Source organism: Myodes glareolus, chromosome 2 (assembly GCF_982192425.1).
Source record: "Myodes glareolus chromosome 2, mMyoGla1.1, whole genome shotgun sequence".
Taxonomy (NCBI): domain Eukaryota; kingdom Metazoa; phylum Chordata; class Mammalia; order Rodentia; family Cricetidae; genus Myodes; species Myodes glareolus.
Window position 1 is genome coordinate 91082406 of NC_142027.1, and position 15369 is coordinate 91097774.

Sequence of the window (15369 nt, forward strand, 5' to 3'; positions counted from 1 at the left end):
TCTCCACTCAGGAATGGTGACTGAGCATCATGTAGAAGGGGACAAAGAACAATTTAAACTTTGAAAAGACTACAAAATAACAAACTGACCTTTCTATTTTTAACTTGGATACCTACCATCCTGCTAAAAGACAGCTTCTAATACAGTTTTAAATTGGATACACATTCGCCCACCCATCAAACTCTAAGCCAGTGCTTAGTTTACTGCAAGAAAAAGTGTACAGAATATTTAGGATGCCAAGTATTTCATAGGAAAGCTGAACGGTGCTGTAAAGAGTCTTTTTAATTGTTTAACACCACCCAATAAATGAAATTAGGAGGATTTCTGGGGACAGAGTTGATACTGTTATATGATAAACCACATGTAGTCTGGTCTTTCTGTGGAGAGGCAGTGGCTGCAGCATTTTAAAATGTCTGGGTACACTATTTCTTCTCATGACAATTTGTCATAATTCAGTAGCATGAGCTGCCCCTAGAGATAGTTAAATATTTCGAAATGCTACAGCATTACCGAAGTTCTGATGACTCAGACCTGTACTCTTTATCGTAATTCGCACTGAAAAATAGCACTGAAACTAGTCTACAAACTGATTAAATTTAAAGAAGAGGAAGCATTTACGATAACTGTACCTCTTTTTTCTTTTTTACTGTTTTTATTGAGCTATACAGTTTTCTCCATTTTCCTCCCTTTTCTTGTACTTTTTATACTGTTGGATATTTATAATCAAACTTTTACTCTAGGGTATTGAGGAAATTTGATCTTATTAGAAAAAAATAAAAAAGGAACCTTGGAATTTGATGCAAAAGTAGTATGCTAAATTCTTAGCCTGAGAAAAATCTGAAAATATTATTTAATAGTAAAAGTAGACAAGATTTCTCATCTGCCTTGTAGCATTAAGTTAGTTTGTAAAATTCACATTTATGTTTACATGTATGCTTGTGTGTGAATGTTTTCTCTACATGTATATGCTCTACATGCATGCTTGGTGCTGAGGTCAGAAGGTATTAGGTCACCTGGAATTTTAGTTTCAAAAGAATGTGAGCCCCCTAATGGGTGCTGGGAACCAAACCCAAGTGCCCTTAACTACCGAACAATCTCTCCAAACCCTAAACTCATACTTCTTAAATTTAGCAGATGGAATGATGTTTTGAGTATCCTATATGAGACAGCCTTATGGAATTTGATCAACTGTTTTGTGACAGGATCCAATGGGTAAGAACATTTTGGAGCTTTGAAAGAATCCTTCTGACACAGTTCCCGATATTCCTACTGTAAGTAGATGACAGTGCTGGAGCAGGCCCTTACTCTGCAGCTCCACAATGTAACAGCCATGGTTTAGGAGTGAGAGGTTGGAAGACATCTCCAGAATACAAACTTGTAGCTGAGCAGTTCCCTTCTGCTGTGGGTATACTATGCTCATGTATTTCAAAGGCCATGTTCACTGGTTTGCTATCCCAGCATCACAATGGGCAATTGTGACTGGAGAATGGGACAGAACTAATGTGGTGCAGAACGGGGAGTTCCTTTCTTTCCAGAGCCCTTCTTCATTACATTCTCTTAAATCTGACTGTGACATAAAGTCTAGGTAGTAAAGACAGGAGTAGATAAGGCCATCCACATCCAAGGTACTACCCTCCTGTGTCGACCTGCCTGGATGCGAACTCACTGAGTAACCAAGGCTCCTGGAACATGCAGAAATCCATCTCTGCCCATGAGTTCTAGAGTCACAGGAGAGCAACCCCACACCTTACTCAAGAAGGGTAGTAAAATTGAGGAGTTGAAACTTGCTTTTATTCATAAAAACAGTCATTATACTCAATAGGGTCTTTAGAAAGGGTAGTCAGTATATACAGTGTAGAGCTTTAACCAACTATTAAAACAACAAGAATAAATTATTTAAAAACTAACAACAAAATTTAAACAAAAGCAAAGAAAAAATATCCAAGCAAATAAAAACCAAACCCAAACCAGAACTCCCACTCCAATTAAGCTAAAAACATTCTCTAATTCTAGATCCAAAAAATCAATCGAGAGCATCTGGCTCTCTAAGGACACCAAAAATGACCTGTCCTCCTCTATAAACCCATCCTCAGGACTGAAATGCCAGTCCAGGCTGTGAAACTGGAGAGTCCCCAGACATTTTCTTTATGGACGATCAATGACTAACACGGGTGAGGGATGCTGTAGTCTCTGTAGTGCATTATCTTCAGCAACACTTTCCTGTGACATGGAGTCCACCTCAGCACTGCACAGGAGAGGGAATCCTGTTCTTTTCCCTGGGGTGTGTATAGTCTACAGCACAACATCAGTACAGTCTTTCTTGTGACATTCCTCACCACATATGGAGGTCTCAGCCGGCTTACTAAAGACTTGGAGAGTAAACTGGCAGAGTAAGCCTTGCTCAGCAGCATATCCTCCCCTTGCTGCTGTGCACCACTCAGGGTCCACCTGCTGACCAATGTCAGGATTCTGAGTAATTCTTGGTGGGTCCTCTGAATCTCAGGCTTCTTTCTGATGACTTCCTTTCTGCAGGAATAGTGCACCAACAGAACTTGAATCAGATTGGGGATGGATCCCCTGCACTCGGTGGAGATTTTCCTCACTGGTTAGTTCACATCTACGAGGAGGGGTCTGTTTTTCAGTAGGTGTTGCAGCTAGAGTGGAGAATGTGTGAAGCTTCCTTCAGCCTTCTCAGTTCTCCAAAGCGGAGCTGTCAGAGAAGGAAAGACAATCAGACCCATAGGAAGCCTCACTGGACCAAATCCTAGACAAAACCAGGGCTTGACCACACATGGGAAACAAATGTCAAGGAAGAAAACCCACCCCATGAATGCCAAAGTTGCAGGGGATAGGAGTCAATGGTGGCTCATTGGCCTGGGACACTCAGGGCTACTGCTTCAGCAGGTCTGTCTGCAGGAGGCTCTCATCCTGGACTGTGGCCAGTTCCAGATCATGCTGGAGGTTTTCATACCTAGGAGAGGAAGGCAGCTGGGACATAGGTCTGTTTGGGACCTGCCCTGCCAGCTTTTGAGCTCCCACCAGCTCTACTCAGCTGGACAATGCAGCATTACATCTGAGCTGGGCTCATTCACTCCTTGCTTCCTCAAGGATAAGAGAGCACCCGGGCTTTATTTTTTTCTCCATTTTTAAAGCTGCTAAAAATTGAGCTGAGAAATACACATCATGATGAACTAGAAAAACAGCTCATTTCTCCAAAAGTTCAGATACATTCTTTTGAAAAAACATCAGCATAGCAATGTCTGGGTCACAGTTCAGTAGACATTCATGGCCTTGAATAGATGCCAGGAAACTGTGAGCAACCTGGGAAATTAACTGTATGAGGCCCTCTAGGGGAGCTAGGGGAGAAAACACAACATTGCATTGAAAGCTCGTTTTATTCCTTCAGCACAGAAACTTCCATGAATTCAACATGCCAAATTCTAAATGTGATTTTAATTCCAGAGAAACCTCCTTACAGGAAACAGATACAAACTATAGAGAGCCTATAATCAATAAGAAGGTGCTGTACACAAATCTGACAAAGGGTAGATAGAATTTTACCTCTAAAGGTGAGACTCCTGAAGGAAAATAAAGTGGCAGGAGAAGTCACCATCTTCCACAATTAACACTGTCCCTGTTAGGTCTGGAACTACCATAGGAAGGATCAATGCGCTCAGAACACATGAGAGCACTCAGAAGTAAAGAAGTGCACACAATGAGAAAGATTAAGGGTAACACATATTGTTTCCTGTGCAGACATTTCTGTTGACTGAGGAGCCCAATATTCTCAGATGTTCTTTCCCTGGCTGTGACCGAAAAGCCATGCAAATGGCCAGAAACCCAAATAGGACAGAGATTCAGTAACACTTGGTATAACTATTTGGTATAACTCCCTCTTCGTGGCCTGGGATCCTACCTCATCTGGGAGACAGCGAACGTATTCTGCAGCTTTTCTGCCAAGTCTATATGTTTGGTGACCAGATCCCTCAGCTTCAGCAGGGATTGTTGTCTTTCCTCCAGTGTTTCCTGTTTCTTTTCATTAGAAGATTACGTTCTTAGTGAAGGGTTGAACACTCAAATGCACACACACATACACACACACACACACACACACACACACACACATTCCTGAACGCACACTTCTGGACAGACATGTACAAGAGCATACACATTCAGCAAAATAAAAAGAATTAATAATTTGATACTTCTCTGTGTCAATGGTCTCATTTCCTTAATAAAAATACACAGAATGACAGAAAGGATGCAGAAACAGGATCCATTTTTTTCTGCTGCATACAAGAAACAATCTTCAACATCAAGTATAGACATTACCTCTGGGTAAAGGATTGGAAAAAATCTTTCAAGCAATTGTACCTAAAATACAAGCTGGTGTAGCCATTTTAATATCTAACAAAATGAACCTCAAACCAAAATTAATCAAAAGAGATGGGGAAGGACACACCACAAAGATGACATTTCAATTCATTTTTTTATTATTTGTTTTTGAGACAGGGTTTTTCCATAGCTTTGAAGCCTGTCCTGGAAGAAGCTCTTGTAGACCAGGCTGGCCTTGAGCACACAGAGATCTGCTTCCCTCTGTTTCCCAAGAGCTGGGATTAAAGGCCTGCACCTCCACCACCCGGCCATCATTTCAATTCTTAACATCTATGCCCTAAGTAATTTTTTTAAGAGAAACATTACTATAGGTTAAAACACATATTGACCCCCACACGCTGATATTTGGGAACTTAAATACCCCAGTCTCACCAATGTGCATGTCATCAGTGTGCAGGTCATGCAGGCAAAATTAATAAATTCTGGATTAACTGAAGTTTAAACCAAATAAGCAAAACAGATATTTAAAGAACACTCTACCTAAACACAAAAGGGTGTACCTTCTAAACAGCATCCGAAAGAATTTTCTCCAAAACTGACCACATACTTAAACATAAAGCAAGTCTCAATAGACACAAGAAAATTGAAATAATTCCCTGCATCCTATCAGACCATCAGGGACTACAACTGTATATCAACAACGAAAGAAAGGAAAGCATATATAAGTTCATGGAAACTGATGATCTCTATATTGAATGAAAAGTGGACCAATTAATTAATTAATTAAACACTTTCTAGAATTCAACGAAAATGAATACATAACATAGGCAAACTTATGGAACACAATGAAAGTAGTGTTAAGAGCACTAAGTGCCTACATTAAAAAATGGGAGGATATCATACTTGCAACTTAATAGTAACACCTCAAATCTATTGAACAAAAGGAAAGATGTCCAAGAGGAGTAGACCAGAAGAAATAATCAAACTGACAGCTAAATCAATAAAATAGAAATGAATATAACTGTACAAAAATCAAAGAAAGAAAGAAATGGTTCTTTGAGAAAATCAACAAGATAGATAAACCCTTATCCAAACTAAATAAATATGGGCAAAGAATTAATAAATAAATTAATTTTTTTAATTAATAATTAAATTAATTTAATTAAATAATCAAATTAATAAAATCAGAAACCATATGGGGACATTACAAAGGTTACTGAGGAAATCCAGAGAATCACAAGGACATACTTTAAATCATGTACTTCATCATACTGGAATATCTATTAGAAATAAATAATTTTCTCAATAGGAACCACTTACCAAAGTTAAATTAAAATCAGATACATAAATAGACCTACATCCCCCCGTAAAAATAGAAGCCATTGTAAAAAGCCTTCCCCACCCCCCAAAAAACCCAGAGACAAATGGCTATAGCACAGAATTCTACCATACTTTAAAAGAATAGTTAATGGCAATACTCCTCAAATTAGTTTGCAAAATAAAAACAGAAGAAACAGTGCCCAAATCATTTTATGAGTCCACAGTTACCTTGATACCCAAACCACAAAAAGACTCAATGAAGATACAGACCAATTTCCCTCATGGACACAGATGAAAAGGTACTCAATAAAATACTTGCTAATCAAATCCAAGAATATTTCAAAAAGATTATCTATTATGATCAAGCAGCTTTAGCCTAGAGATGTAGGGATCGTTCAGCATATGAAAATTCGTCAATGTAATCTACCATACAAACTGAAGGAAAAACATATGGTGATCATTTTACTAGATACCCAAAAATCTTTGACCCTTTCATGATGAAAGACCTCAACACAAAAACAATCATATTGAACCCGATTGGAGAGAATATAGGGAATAGCCGGAACATGCCAGCAAAGGACGTGATTTCTGAAGAGAACACTGGCAGTGCAGGCACTAAGATCAACAATTAACAAAGGACCTCGTGGAACTGAAAGGCTTCTGTAAGGCAAGGAACACCATGAGTAGGAGAAAATAAAGGCCTACAGAATGGGAAATGATTTTCATCAACCCGCATCTGACAAAGGGCTAATATCCAAAATATATAAAGCATTCAATAGATTATAGACATCAACAAACCAAATCATCCAATTAAGAAATATGGTACAGATATAAACAGAAAATTCCCTAAAGAAGAATCACAAATAGCTGAGAAACACTTAAAGAAATGTTCTACATTCCTAGCCATCAGGGGAATTTGAACCAAAAACTCCTTTGAAGTTCCACCTTATACCTCTCAGAATGGCTAAGATCAATGGCACGAATGATATAGCTCATGGTGGTGTGGATTTGTAGAGAAGGAAACACTCCTCCATTTCTAGTGGGAGTCCAGAGTTGTCCAGCCTCTATGGCATCAATATGGCAGTTCCTCAGAAAATTGGGAACTGATTTACCTCAAAATCTAGGTACGCCATTCATGGACATATATCTAAAGGATGCTCTCTCCTACCACAAGAACACTTGCTCAAATATCTTCACTGTGGCTTTATCCATAATAACCGGAAACTAGAAGCAACCTTGATGTCCCTCACTGGAAGAATGGATAAAGAACAGGCAGTACATTTACAGAAGGGAATATTACTTGGTTGTTTGAAAAGAGATATCCAATTGCTATTATAAGCAAATGGGTGGAGCTAGAAAAAAATCATGCTGACAGAGATAACTGAGATCCTGAAAAACACATATTATATGTATTCACTTATAAGTGGGCATTAGTTTTTAAGTAAATGATAATCAAGCCACTCTCCACAACCCAGAAAAGTTAGGTAAAGAGAAGGTCACTAGAGGAAACACAAGAATTTCCCTGGGAAGAGAAAATAGATTAGATTTTGCCAGTGAACTTGTATGGGGGAGGGATGAAGGGAGAGTGCAGAGAGACAGTTGGAGTTGGGGGCTCCCAGAGGCTGCTGCAGAAAGCTAGTATAGATAAAACTTCCTGTAATCTATGTGGGGGATCCTAGTGAGGACTCCTAGTAATGGAGCATATGGAGTCTGAGCTGACCACCTTCTGTAGCCAAGCAAGGTTTCCAGTGCTGACACTGGATTGCATTCAGTTGGATATTTGGCTGGAGGGGATTCTGTGGAGATCCCTAGAGAGCTCTGGCTCATGCTAGGACAGAGTGTTGATCTCTGAAAACTGACAGTGGGGTCCCATTGTTGTGGACAACATCTACATATCATTGAACCTGGAGAGGGCAAGCTGTTGCCTGCATGGAGCCTTCACCCATATACTCTAGTCTCTTTGGCATGGGAAGGTACTCTGCAGGTTACAGAGAGAGAAACATGATATCAACTCAGCCACAAAAACCTCGACTTACAGTCTGTCCTCCCCGCAAGTTATGCTGGGCTCTGTTGGTGCAGAACTTGAGAAAGTGGCCATACAATGTCTGGCTTAACTTGAGGCTCATGCAAAGTGAGGCAGTCCATGCCCTATAATCCCTGGATGGCTAAAATCTGGAGACCAAATAGCCTAGAGACATATCATAGAAGCAAGAATGACTAAAAAAATCAATGAAATGATTACTAATATTCCTATAGATATTCTGCTATACTCATAGATTGATGTCTTGCTGGTCCTCATCAGAGAGCTTTTCTCTAGCAGAAGTTGGATGTACAGAAACACAGACAGACATTGTGAGGAAGTGAGTGTCTAAATTGGAACTTTCTATCAGTTCTACCCATTGGAGCTCAGAAAACCTTTCAGAAGAAATGGGTGGGGGGAATTTTAGGAGTCAGCGGGAATGATGGGGTGGAGGACACTAGGAGAACATGGACCACAGAATCAAGTAAACAGGGCTCACATAGGCTCACAGAGTGATGTAGCAAGCATGGGGCCTGCATGGGTCTGTATCACGTTCTCTGCATATATGCTGTTGTTTCACTGGAACTCTTAATAGTGGGAGTGGATGTGTCTCTGACTCTTTTGCCTACACTTGGGTTGTCTTTTCTCCTATTGGAAAGCTTTGTCCAGCCTCTGCATGAGGGATTTTTTTCTTGTTTTGTCATGCTTGCCTGTTCTTTTCTGAAAAGAAATCAAAGTGTAGCAGATCTGGGAAAAGGGAGGTTTATGGGAGGTGAGAGAAGTCGGGGTAGAGAAAACTGTGGTTGATATCTATTGTATGTGAGAATAATTTATTTTCAATAAAAAAGAAATGAAATGTTCACTCAATAAAAAATGTGAATTGTTGAAGAGATACAACACTTTAAAATAGAGTTATTAACTATGTGGTCTCTACCCAAGAGAGAGCTTAAAATTTTCTTCCTCTAAAATATTAACAAGGAGCAGGAATACATATGATTCGATGGCATATAATATTTTTCACTTATAGCTGGGATTCATAGGCCATGGCTAGTGAGAAGGAGGTAAAATTGCCTTTTCTGTGAAGAGCGAAATTTATGGACAGATCAATAGGAGGTGTTGGATTCTGCCTCCTTCAGGAAAATCCTCTGTTATTGGAGGTCTCAAACACAATGAGAGCTGGAGGGTTGCACTGAGCAGAAACCAGCTATAGTGTAAGAGATGGTTTAAAGGTAATAACTTCCTCAGTTCCTTCAGGACAGACATCTTATCTGTTTGCTTCAGGTATAGCTTACTTCCTGGTATTTATGGGACTCCCAACATAGACTCTTGAATGGTTAAGTGAATGAAAGCTACCTTTATGTTATTTGTCTTAAAGCTGCCTGTCTACTATTGATAAAGCATCTTAAATTATATTTTCATTGATGCTTTTGAGATGACTATAATTTAGCACTTATGTCTTAAAAACACAAACGTCTAGTCGACTGACGTTTGACATTTAGTTTAACCTTCAATTTTAATTTAAGTATTTAGACTAGGTTTGAGCTTGTGATGCAAACCCTTAATCCTAGCTACTCAGAGACTGCGACAGAAGTACTGAACGTTAAGGTCTGAACTGAATTACACTAGGAGTTCAAAGCTCATCTGTGGAATGTTGTGTGACCATATGTCAAGACTTTAAAAGGATCTGGTGATGTATCTCATTGTTAGAATGTGTAACAAACATGAGTAAAGCCCAAGATTTAATGTTATTTTAATAATTAGATCAAATGACCATGTGAGACCTGCTATTTTCAGAAGGGAAATTAAGGAGGAGTGGACCTGGGGTCCGGGGAGCAGGGGGTGAAGGACTGGGAGAAGGGAAGAAGGTTGAACTGATGTTGAGATGAAACATGAGAGAAGATAAAAAATGTAGAAGAGAACTACTCCTTTGACAATTACACAAGAATCTTCTCCTCAAAGCTGTTTCCAGTCATTGATCTCACAAGATGGCAAATCCCCAGAAAGTCTTGGAATGATCACAGAAATCAACAGTTAGATGGGACGTTAGCGAGCCACTGGAAAAGTGAGTGGATGATCAGACGTGTGAGTGTGTGTGTGTGTGTGTGTGTGTGTGTGTGTGTGTGTGTGTGAAAGACGGTGGACAGCCTGCCCACAGTGCTCCAGCCTACCTCCTTCTCCTCGGCACATAGCTCATAAATCTCCTCGTCAACCTCTTGACAGAGATTCTTCACCTTCTCACAGGACTCTTGCAGTGAAATCTGCTCCCTCCGTAGCTTTCGGTTCTCCTCTCTCAACATAGTCACTTTTTCCTTCAACTGAGTTCGCTCACTCAGGAGCTGGTTGTGGAGAATGCTGAACCATCACAAAAACATCATGAGCCCTACCTAGCCTCCATCTCCCATATCACCTATGCAAGGTCCCATGTCCCCAGACAGTCCCAGACCAGAGCCCACAGTCACCATGCCAGCATAACCTAGTGGCTGTCAAATATCAGAGAAGAGCCAAATTACAGAAAGACTCAGATTACTTCTGAAAACTATTACAATAAAAGGAATGCTTGTACTTCTGAGAGCAGGGTTTGCCTCCTACCACATGTACTTAACTGTTCACGGTATTGGGAATGCATCAGCAGGTTGGGAGGTAGAAGACAAACATTCTGTGAGGGAGGACAGCAGACCCAATTGAAATATATTCTATCTATGGGTAGAATGGGGTCACCTCTGTAAACCCCTACCAGAGCCCAAGAGACCCACAGATGTCTGACACCCTCATCATGGTACAAATAGATTTTCTATCTAGAGGCTCCTGAGGCTGTCAGGACAATGTTGTGATGGGATCACAGATACTTCACTCTTAGCAAAACTCGTCCAAAAGGCCCAAGTCAAGAGCATAAGAAAAACTGCTTTTTATAGGGAGACAGGCCAAAAGGAAAATTCTCACTTTGGTTCAAAGACAAAAACATGGCAAAAGCAGTCACTCTCAAGGAATAGAGTCCCAGTGAAGGCAGTCACTCACCTGTAGGAGACAGTTTCCTCAGTCAGCTCCTTGCACTTGTACACGGCTTCTCTATTCTCTGTGGGGAATTTCTGTAGGTTCAACATCACTTTCTTATGCTCAATATTCACCAACTCCAGTTCAAAATTTAGCCTGCATTAGGACAGAGCCAAGGAGCAAAGAGCCCCATGAATTCTGGATCCTATGAATTCAGGATATGCCCTAAACACCCCAGCACAGTCAATGTCACATTCTGATATCTATCAACTAGGACAGCCTGGTGCTTGTTAAACTTGCTGACCTGGCCCCAGACCAGCAGTTATGGGTGCAAAGAGAGTGATCCAGAGCTGCATGAGTTCCATTAATGGGCCTGGAAGTATAGAATAGTTAAGTACTCAGGTGCTTGTGTCACAAGTCTGATTCCACCAGAAATCTATGATAATGTTGTTCCTGACTTCAGAACGAGGATTTTTGATTCCAGGTTCCTATTGCTATATGGGTGTCTGAAGCACAAAATCAGTATTTCCAGGGAGGAGATCCAACTTAAGGATAGAGTTATAAGTCTCCAGTAGATTCCAATGGATTCCCAAAGTGAGCACACGGGCCAGGAGTGCTGCTGCTCGAAGTGGAGTTACCTGACCTTAGTACTGGCATCACCTGGAAACTGTGATGACATAGAAAGAACCGTATGCCCTGCCACAGACACCCAAATGCCAGGATACACACACACACACACACACACACACACACACACACACACGGAGGATGCCAAATAAATGTAGGGAAGTGGAATTGTCTCAGAATATAAGAAAGAAGACCAGAGAGGAGCAGTGATGAAGTTCAGACTTCAAGTCACACACTGAGATGGACCAAGTTGACCAGGCCCCTGTAGCTGCTACAGGAGCAGCCAGTACTGAAGCACCTGCTGGTTAAGCACAAAGACTCACCATAAACTCACAGCACCTAGCATCTTCCACAAGACAACACCTGTCAAGGCCTCATGAAATGTATGCTGAGAGCTCACAAACTATTGGCTCATCCCCAGACTGATTCAGGCCACAGGCTCTGCTTTTCATCTGGAGGAATCTCAACAGCCTGTGTCCTGATATCACTCCTACCAGGTTTCAGCTATGCCTCTCAGATGCCCTCAGGATAATTAATTTGGGGAGAACACCCAGGAGGTGCAGCCTCCAGTGACCTGAGGAATGCTGGGGTTGACTAAGTAGGGTCAAGACAGTTACCAAGGAACTGGACAAAATGACTACCTGTTGTTCAAGTCCTTGGTGGTATAATTAGCCAGGATTCCATGAAGTTCATTCCTTTCTTGGGTCATCATCTGAAGCTGCAGGGTCAGTGTATCCACCTTGTTCATCTGATGCTCCTGTCTAGTAACAGAGTTTGGGATTGATGTCTTTCCAGTACTTCCTGCAGGTAGATAAACATGAGTAAATTTATGCAGTAGTATGACACAGGTCCGGGAGAGATCATGTTGAGTTCAAAGAAGAGGCCAAGGAAGAGTGAATGCATGGAACTCAGTGAAGACCCCAAGGATCAGGACAACTGTTCTCAAACTGGGAGCTCATAAGCCATGCCTCTGTCTTCGATCACTCTGGAAGGCATATGTCACCAAGCCATGCTGCTTTGGAAATATCAACTCATTTCTGATGTGCTGCAGAAAATTCCTGGAGTCTCAAGGACTTAGCATGATGAATCCCTTTCACCTTTGGCCAGGAATAGAAGTAACTGAATGTCTGAGATCCTGGTGCATAGATGGGGAGTTTCACATGAGATACTCACAGAACCTAAAGAATCCACTGATGATGAGTTGTAGCAATACCCTACTCTCACACTTCATTAGTCTGTGCCTCCCGCTGGCCCTCTTTCCCACTCAAAATAAAATTAAGGAACTCCCAGAACAGCAGTTGTATTCTTGATAACTCCTGGATCTCTACCAAACTAACTAGCAGCAATCCTTGACTATGGGCCTGCACTTTAGTAACCCAGAGAAGCAGCCTAGAACAATCTCATCCAAAGATCCCAGCTACTAAACCCCATTTCTGTAAGGTCCAACTCAACCCCCAACTTCCTCCTTCGAAAGTCAGATCTCTCTGCCAGCCAGTGTGCTCAATCTTGCTATTGTGTCTTCTGGTGAACCCTATATACACATAATGAGCGCCCCAAGGACACAACACTGTTGATTACAAAAAAGATGCCAATGACTTCTTAGGATACAGCAGAATGTCCAGACTGTTAGGGTCACTGCCAACTGCCATCACTTATCTCATAACTGTCTCTTCTTCAGTTCACCAAAAGCCAAGCTGGCTTTTCCAGGTGCCTTTCCTGAGGCACAGGGGAAGCTTTACAGCAGCTCTCTGATACTTAGACTAAAATTAATTCTAATTTAATACTTCATCATGTATGGAGGTCAAAAGTCATTTTCTAAACATTCCCAAGGAACAGCTCTTCCCCTCCTTAGGATCTCTAATCAATAAGATGGGAAGTGAAGGACACTAAGAAATTAGCTCATGTTGATGTTGAATGAAGTTCGGTTTCATGAAGTGAATGACTATCTCAGGAAAGATCCACAGAGCTGTTACAATGTGTGGGAGTGATGAGGATTGTGGGTGTCCCGTCAGACCAAAGATAAGTCACATGGGTAATGATGAAAATTTCTCCCCAAAACTTCAGCAGAATACATTCCATGCATCATGACTTTAGCAAAGGTGAGATAACCTAGTGACAGGACAGGCTGGAGACACCTCAGGACAAGGAACCCACAGGTGAACCCTCACACACCAAGAACAAACACTTGCAGGGAGAGCAATGGCTCATTCCTGCACTCAAGTTAAAGATGACTGGTTATTGAGAGTCAAGAACTCAGAAACCTTAGGGGTCACTGACATGCAGCAATACTCAATGGTTCCTACCCTGCAAGTGGATGTGAGGTAAAATTTGAGGACCTCCAGCTGTGACCAGAGGACTTTAATCTCCCTGTTATTAGTGGCCCACAACCAAAAGAAATCCAGTGTGGGTGAAGTACAGTGATGAAACTGAAACCTCATTCATATTCTCTCTCCTTCCTTCCCATTCAGAGTCAAAGCAAAGGACCCCTAGCACAGCAGCTGCTGGGATGACCATTATTGGCTCTCTGCCAATCTAACCATCAGATATCCTAAACTCCAGGTCTACTCCTCAGGAATGAAGAGAAGCAGGATAGATCCATTACCTTCCCAAAGCTCTAAGATTCAGTGTCCCACCATGAAAAACCAAGCTGAAGCCTTCCACCGTCAAGAAACTCTCCACTCCCTACCCAGGACTCACTGTGTTTTCCCCAGAACCATTTATGTCTTGACGTGCGACACTGAGGTTGAAGGGCATCGTCCTTCTGCTTCCCTCTAGTCTCGTTATGCTCTCCCTTCTGTCTCCCAAGCAGCCTGCTCAGTCTTGCCAACATGGCTACATCCAAAACCTGTAGGCAATGAACAGATGCCCCAATGGCAGTTGGTGTTGCCACAGCACTGCTGACATCATAGAGAATGCTGGGGCTCTCCAGGATACAATAGAATGTCCAGGGAGGGGTCTGCTGCTGTCCACGGCACAGCCCTTACCTCTCTGGCTAATTTCCTCACTCCAAAATGACCTGAAACCAAGCTGCCATATCAGGAGCCACTCTGGGGTCAGAAAGAAAGCTCTTATACAGGTAGTGAAAAATATTGCCCCTGGAGAATCAGCAGAGCTCACTCAGGCTATAAGGTTGTGAGTGAAGATGTGATTCATTCTTGACATGTCTGGCTGGAGCCACATGATGCCAGATGAGCCCTCAGATATTTAGAAAAAAACAGTCCTAGAAAGAATATGATAGTCAATTGAATCAGTACACTGAGGCAAGAGCAGTGACAAGTCAGAGGTCTGTCGGGGCTGTGTAGAGGCACCTTCAGTTGGAAACACACATGCACATACACACACATACAGATAGGAGAGACACACAATCATGGGATAGAACATGATGTAGATCACTGCTATGGGGCTTCTATCAGCAAACAAAAGCCAAATTCCTTGGCCTAGAGCCAGCTGTTATGATATATGTGCTTGTTGATGGCTTTGGGTACAATGCCCATTAGGAGATAATGAGAAGGACAGGCAATTGGAGAGGATTGGGGTTATTGAATCAAAGAGTTTTGTTATAGCCTAACCTCAATTTTCTATTTCTGACAGTTCTTGTAAAGGGGATCCAGCCAATTGTCAGCCTGGAATGTATTTTTTCCAGATCTCTGGACTTTCTCAACAGAAGTATGTTCCTTAGAACCTAGGGCTGATGAGGTCTGCCAGGTGATCTGTGCCATTTCAGATAGTGAAGCCCTAATAAAGTAAATGTGATTAGCAACTTTTTTTCCAAATAGGGTCTTGTAGAGACCAACAAGTTGAGAACCAAACATTTGGCAAAACTGGTATGAAAAATTTTATGAACATACAGAGTGGTGCTGTGGTAAAACAGCAGTAGTGAGAAGTGAGATACAGAAAGAGAGAATGTGATTTGCAAATCAATCCAAGATGTGACAAAATCTAGAATGCAAGGGATAAAGGTACCAGCAAATTCTAGCAACTAAGAAAGAGGCCTGGTCCTAGTGGCATCCTTGGTACTTCAGACAGCTTGGCTTTTTCAATAATTAATTGTGAGATATCACACTTCTCCAACTCAG

The 15369-nt window shown here is 41.6% G+C and overlaps 1 protein-coding gene across 1 annotated transcript; it reads right to left on the reverse strand.

Moving 5' to 3' along the window:
• Window positions 1-1831: 1831 nt before the first annotated feature.
• On the reverse strand, window positions 1832-14171 carry LOC125396173 (uncharacterized). The gene is made up of 6 exons (XM_048428005.3): window positions 13991-14171; window positions 11935-12094; window positions 10691-10822; window positions 9844-10027; window positions 3917-4032; window positions 1832-2710 (listed from the first exon to the last, which is right to left on the reverse strand). The coding sequence occupies exons 1-6, from the start codon at window positions 14121-14123 to the stop codon at window positions 2692-2694; spliced, it is 744 nt and encodes a 247-aa protein (XP_048283962.1). The 5' UTR covers window positions 14124-14171; the 3' UTR covers window positions 1832-2691.
• Between the last annotated feature and the right edge of the window lie 1198 nt (window positions 14172-15369).